We start from the raw sequence: 7,372 nt of genomic DNA, 5'->3' as shown, positions 1-7,372 counted from the left end.
GAGAGTGCTCAACTTTATTGGCTAAAGTTAGACTTTACTTAAAAAAGTAAATTAGACTTAGTTTTGGAAAGTTTAATTTATGCAACGATTTGCTTAGACATGAAATTGATATAAATATAATTAAATTGCTACATAAATATAAAAGAAAAATTTACGAAAATTACATTTTATTCCTCAAATTTTTTCTTTATTACGGCCAAACATAGTCTTTTTTCATTTCTTTTTTTTTTTACGTTTTTTATTTATTTTTTTTACATTTTTACAATAATCGAAGGTTTGTTGTCCCTTGGAGAAGATTTTTCCCATCGGATGGAGTGGAATTGGCTTTTGCATGCAAATCTATGTGCAGAGGTAGATTGAGTTCGTTTTGTGGGAGTTGAGATTCGAAAAGTTGGAGCAAAAGGATGAAGATCATCTACTCTCTTAGTCAGTGGAGTTTTTGGTTCATGAGCGTTGCTCTTCTTTTAAGGATTGATATTCTCTTAGTTTTACAAGTGGGTCTATAAAAAAATAAAGAAAATCGTTTTTTTTAAATATGAAAATATTGGTTTGTAATATATAGTATATGATATGGTTCTTCATATATATATATATATATATATATATATATATAGATGGATCAAAAAGGATTAGACTACTATAGCTAACTTCAAATAATTATCTGTTTGGATTTATTTATTTTTTGCTAGTTTTTGGGGATCTTTTTAATTTATTTTTTTGTTATTTGGTAATACTTTTTAGTTGACTTTTAGTCACTATTTAGTTTATTTTAAATATACTTTTAGTCATTTTAAGTATATTTTGAGGCTATATTAAATATTCATTTTTTTTGTAATATTTTTTTGATTGATTTTTAGTTTATTTTTTGTATATGTTTAGTTTTTCTTATGTATATTTTCGGGACATTTTAGTATGTAGTGAGTTGATGTTTAGTTAATTTCTAATTTAGTATATTTTAGATTTATTTTATGTATATATTGGGTATATTTTTAGTTTATTATTTTGGATATACTTTGGGTATATGTATATATATTTTTAAAAAATTGTGTTCTTTGTTAATTTTTTCAAGGTTGATTTTTAGTTATTTTTAGTTTATTTTTTTGTATATGTTTAGTTTTTGTTAAGTATATTTCGGTTTGATGACTAGTTGGTTTTTAATTGATCGTAGTTTTTGTTTATTTTAAGTATTCTTTAGGCATATTTTTAGTTTATTTTTAGTATACCTTGAGTGCATATGCATATATATTAAAAAAAACTTTGTATTTGGTAATTTTTTTAGGTTGATTTTCAATCATCTTTTTAAAATATTTTTACACTTAAAATACAGTGGTAATTTTTTCGAGGCTGTTGTTTACTTATATTTTGAGTTTATTTTAGGTTAATGTAGAGGGTTGATAACAATTGATTTTAAGTTACTTTTTAACATCGTGTTACTGTGTAGTTGATGTACAGTTAATTTTTGTACTGTATTTTTATAATTAAGAAACTTTGAAAACAGTATTTTTGAAATTCTTAGGTGGTTTTGAAAAACAAAACAGTAAGAATGTAAAAAAAAAAAACAAAATATTTATGAAAAAATCTCAATATAAAATTATAAAAGCAGAGATTTTAAATTATGGTTTAGGAAAATGGTAGAAGTTTTTTGGTGGATCTTTAAGAGGCTGGATGTCATATCCATGAAGCTTCCTGAGTTTAGTTTCTTAGGTCTTTCAAAATTTAATATGAATGCAACCTTGCTAACACTCTTCAACAAATTCTATTGGTATTGGTGATTTTTTTGGTGAAGCTTTTAGTTTCAGTTTTGTAAAGTGAACGTAACTTTGGTTAATTCTTCATCTAATAGGTTTCATGCTAGTCTTATTGCTCATCAAGTGTGCAAATTATTGTTTAGTAGTACCAATAATTCTTCTTGTTTTATTTTTCATAATAAAGTAACCCAGATACTTACTAAGCTTTGAGTTAGGGAGAATCCTACATAGCCACTTTAATAGTTATTGGTACTGAGAATTGCTAAGGAGCACCACAGGTGTCCAACACCATAAGTAAGTGATATACTGCTATTGATGTAATCTAATATTGAATTCCATATATTTGAATTTAATAAGTATTATAAGATATCACTACCCAACTATATAGTGTCATGTCATGTGGTATTGAACATCTTAAGATGCCAAATAACAACATTTATTGATATTCATGAATAAAAATATCTTTCTCCTCAAAATATATATATATATATATATATGTTACAAAAATAAAATACTTCATAATTTGTTTTTATAATTCAATTAATAATAATTTTGATATTTATATTTCTTTATTTTAAACAATATTAAATCAAATGGATAAATAATAATAATTGTTAATTTCAATATAATAAAAGAAATGATAGACTTTATTACAAGTTAAATTTTAAAATTGGTTTACTGATTTTAAAATACGAACTTTAATTGATGAACAAATTATTTACAAAGTGTTTTTTATATATATATCTATCAAACACATCCAATACAACACTTAATAATAAGAAAATTAAATCTTAAGAATAGGTCATAGTTTTTTAAAAAATAGAAAGATATTTGTAATATTTATTTCAAGGCTTGTCTAGCGATGATACACATAAAAAGATTTGATTTTGAAGTCCCAAATATAATGATAGGAACTAATGACCAAAGTGTGGTCCAAGAAAGAGACATGACAAGTCCTTGTCATAACTCACAAGATCCGAAACATTGTACTTTATCTTGGTCCACACTCTCCGTCCATATTTATAGAAATCAAAGTTTTCATCTTTATTATTTGTTTGGCCCTCCACCATAGTAAGATTCAAGTTTCTTTGCATTTATACTCCAACTTTTTTTTTTCCTGGTCGGCAGTAGGGTTGAGTAGTTGACTTATTGGAGAAGCCCCTCTCTACCTATTTTTTCTTTCAAATAAAAGAAAGAGAAGTGCTATGCTTACTAACACTTCATGGGCCTGAATCGGCCCACAGAGGGGAAATCTGAGTTGGGCCAAAATGGCCCTATACCTACACTACTCAAATCATCATCTTGGGCCTGAAAATTAACACTGCACATTGTTTCATGTTTTCCCATAAAAACTTGTGTAATGATAACAAGAAGAAAAAAGAAGGTTGCCATACAAAATTTGAATTTGAACATCTTAAATAAATGCTTAAAGATTGCTCTAACATATATTCCAGATCCCAGAATAGTATCTTAGTGGGGGGTATTAGTTGCAGAAAATCAAAAGCTGAAGGAGCTCTTCAACTTGATAATGAACGGCATTACAGGTCAAAAGCTTGAGTAAAGAGCAGTTTAACGATGAACCCACAAATAAATAGTTCATCAAACAAGTGACTCTTGTCTCACTACCAGCAGAAAGATGCTTTTATATTATAACAATGAACCAGCAAGCTTTCTGACAAATCATAAACTAAAATAACTTGACTTAGCAGTAGTGATAAGCATTATAAGACCTCGTAAGAGGCTAATAGTCCCATGTTACCTAAAAATGGCGGCTCGCGGAATAAGAGTTTCCTTGATCACTTCCAACGTCATAACCTTCAATGTCGCTCCCATCTAAACAACCAGAAGCGTTGTTGACACTTGGTTCAGAGCTTGCGTTGCTGCTTGTAGCATGAGGAGAACCTGAATTGCTTATTGTCCTGCTTTTTGTTGGTCCTGATCGGATACTATACATGGATGAAGCTGGAATAGCCGTCACGAGTGGTCGTAAGCTACTACCTTGCATGCTTCGCCTTATATCCTGAGCAAGAAATTTTACAACCAAATTAGGAATTGAAACACTACATATGAGATTAACATTGTCTCCAATGAACCATGTATGTGGTCATATGAGATTTACACTCTAAATTTTACAGCAATGAAAAAGCTGGAACTTCAATAAGGAAAAACAAAGATGCATACCATATGTCTTAAAGCCATATCCAGGGACTTCTTTGAAAGTGACCTTCCAAAGCCTAAGCTGTCTGAAGACTGAGACTTCCCAGAAGAATAATTATGGGAGTGATCGTTATCTCGCTTTGGTGGTGCCAGTTTCCTCATGTTTACAACTCTTTCAACCATCTGTGTTCCAATAACAACAGGACTAACTTCATCATTGTCACCGCAGCTAGATTTACTCATATGCTTATTGAAGTTCCCATTACTAGTAGCAGCATTACTATGTGAAGCCCGTCCCCTAGATGGAGAACATGATTGCTGTCTTATTCTTCCGTTAGCACCAGACACAGTAGATGTCGATTTAACAACAGGTACTACCGGCCGTACCCTAGAGGCAGAAGCTGGTCTTTCTGGCAATGATGTCTTTAAATTAGGGGGAGCATTAACAGTGAGACCAGGCATCTCAGAGGGTTTCCAAGGCCTTGATTTTACTATAGGTGAAGGGCCACATGAAGGCACTGAACTTTTTGAACTCGTGGAACGTAACTTGGACACTGAAGAAGCTCGACCTGTTGGAGCAGATACACCAGGTGCATTTAGTGAGGTTGATGGCTGATGTGTTGGGGTTGCTGATCTTGCCGTTGACTTGGAAGCAGGAAATGCAGGTCTGGCAGTTGGTGTCGAAGACCGAGCAGAGGACCTAGTTGGAGTTGAAGACCGAGCAGAGGGCCTAGTTGGAGTTGAAGACCGAGCAGAAGACATAGTTGGAGTTGAGGACCGAGCAGAGGACATAGTTGGAGTTGAGGACCGAGCAGAGGACATAGTTGGAGTTGAGGACCGAGCAGAGGGCATGGCTGGAGTTGAAGACCTAGCTTGAGGAGCCACATTCTTAGTGGAAGGAAAGGAGGCCCGTGAACTTGGTGTAGATGATCTTGAGGGTTTGGTTGTTAATGGTAATGTAGGCCGTCCAGTTGGAGTTGCTGATCTCCGAGTCACAGTTTTTGGTCCCTCAGATGACGAGGGCCTTCTGTTTCCAGTAGAGGAAGAATTTTTTTCAAATGGCAAATTTGGATTTTTAGATGCTACATTTCTCCTTAAAGCAGGCTCCACCTGGATATTTGCTGGCTGCAGCCCACATCATAGCAATAAATACTTGCAAATTAGGATATTTTAAGTACAAAAATAATTAGTCTCAAAACAATTAAAGAGGGACAAGAACACTGCAAGTGCTTTCGTTCATTTATGCCCACGGCTCAAAATTGACAAAATTTAATGTTACTATATAAGCATAAAACTCAAATGAACTAGAAATTCTCACCCTCGACCTCAGGGCAGTGGGACGAGATGACGAATTCTCAACCTGACTTGTTGCACTTCTCTGTAAGCCCATCTCCAAAGAAGGCAGCAGTGGGGTACCAGGGGGTGTAAGAAGCCTGAATAAAGAGATTCATCATAAATACAAAGCCACATTAGACTAAATAAATACAAGAGCAAAAACATATTCTTTTGTACTAAATCTCTTCAGTCAATAAAGTTACTCTCCTATAGGAGGTTTCAAGAATAAAACCATATCCTCCAGCTCTAGTTCATCTGAAATAGGTTAACTTTGAGTTGATAGAGTAAGTGGTATCAAATGCATAGACTTGGGACCAATTACTAACTTTGCTACAGTTCAAGACACATAGGATAGGGACATTTTACGTCCCATTTGATTAACCATGAGTATAGATAAAGAAATAACAGCTCACCTAATATGAAGAAAGTACATGGTAATCATTTACATGAGCCAATAATTCAAATCATTTCTTTGTCACTATGTTTTTTTCTAGGATTATCTAAAAGTGTATAAAAAGAAACAAAATTATTCATGAGCCATATGCTTTATGCATATTATCAAGAAAGTTTACCCAATAATTCATGAGAGGAGTAAAAAAAAAAATTAAAGTAGTCAAGATATGAAAAATAACATCAAAAAGTAACTGCTAGAGCTCCATTTGGTTCTCAAGAATAAGAGAAAAGGGAGCCATAATGTTAGGCAACAAAAGGACTTTAAGCCCTCACCACTATCTTTCCTTTTTCTCTTGTCCAAAAGTAGAATTTTCATGAATAGTGATGGAACTAATGCGTTACAAAATTCTTTATCTCTGTTCTACAAAGTTAAAGCAAAATAATACCTTTACACAGTGTTATTCCAGAATTAGAAATCAAATACCCCACTAATCAATTTTCAAAATCTATAATCCCCGCCGCTAAAATTAACAGGGTCCAAAATTAACACTTAATGACCATTGTACCAAAAACTCATTTACCGATCAAGAGTTTCTTGACCAAATTCACTACATGTTGACTAGAACAACTCACTTGAATCAATCTTTTCAGATTACAGTCACAACCCAGAAAAAAATAAATCAAAGACAAATCAAAATATTACCAATCGTAATCAGATTTATCATTTTCTGAATTCAAAAATTCCTCAACTCGGCTCTTTCGCTGCGGCGGCATAGACGAGACACTCTTTGAAATTGGCAAATTTTGGGTATTATTTGATTCTGCAGAACTCAGACACCATCAACATTCAATACCAAAAAAAAAAGGAAAAACCAGTAACCCAGATGAGCATCTGTATATATATATATATATATATGTATATATACAGGAAGTGAAAACGACACCATACCAAGAAGATGATCATCGAGTTCATCAGAGTTACTATTGTCGTTTGGAAGCTGAAGAAGAAGACTGTTATTCGCTTCGTTCTCTTTCTCCAGTCTTCTCATCTCGAAGAACAACGCCAGCTCTTCATCTTTCTCGCTCATCACCTTTCCCATTCTCTCTCTCTCTCTCTCTCTCTCTCCCTCAAAGAGAACTAAAACAAGTATTACACTTCCTCACTGCCCAAACCTCTCAAAACACGAAAATGGAAACAATCCCAGATCTGAAACTGAGAAAACTAGAATGCCCAAAAAGGAAAAGAGTGAAAAATAATTCAAAAGGCTAGCTATTATAAATGATGGGAAAAAGAAGTAAGATTTTAATGTTACGAAAGAGAACCCTTTTTCTACACAAAAACATTAAATCGAACTAACGCTCTTTACCACGATCTTTTAGCTCCAATGATGACCATCTTTTTCAAAAATGGCGTTCAAACAAATTTATATGAAGTGTTGCAGAGGGAGAGAGTCAAATAACGAAGAAGAAGAAAGAAAATGGTATTTTTGTAATTTTGATTGATTTTTCGTCTGATCAATTAATTACTCTTTTTTTTAATAAAAAAAAATCGGAACTGAAAAAGACCCAGATGGAAAGGATTTGAAAGAACGTGACTTGAAATACCGAAAATACCCTTACGTATATTTATTGTCGAAGTGACGTGGCATATTCATTATTTTCTACGCACATTATTATTATTGAGAATTGTATTGTCAAACCCAGCCACGTTACCAAAAAAAATAAATATCAAAGTTTAT

General features: G+C 32.8%; 1 protein-coding gene across 1 annotated transcript; it reads right to left on the bottom strand.

The window, feature by feature from the left end:
• Positions 1–3,143: 3,143 nt before the first annotated feature.
• LOC133801113 (uncharacterized) lies at positions 3,144–7,109 on the bottom strand. Its single transcript, XM_062239258.1, has 5 exons — positions 6,583–7,109; positions 6,337–6,454; positions 5,224–5,338; positions 3,930–5,030; positions 3,144–3,768 (listed from the first exon to the last, which is right to left on the bottom strand). Exons 1-5 carry the CDS (start codon positions 6,731–6,733, stop codon positions 3,508–3,510), a joined length of 1,746 nt encoding a protein of 581 aa, XP_062095242.1. The 5' UTR covers positions 6,734–7,109; the 3' UTR covers positions 3,144–3,507.
• Positions 7,110–7,372: the final 263 nt, after the last annotated feature.

This window comes from Humulus lupulus, chromosome 9, assembly GCF_963169125.1.
Source record: "Humulus lupulus chromosome 9, drHumLupu1.1, whole genome shotgun sequence".
Taxonomy (NCBI): Eukaryota; Viridiplantae; Streptophyta; class Magnoliopsida; order Rosales; family Cannabaceae; genus Humulus; species Humulus lupulus.
The sequence above is the reverse complement of the archived record's forward strand: the minus strand, read 5'-3'. Positions and strand labels throughout refer to the sequence as shown.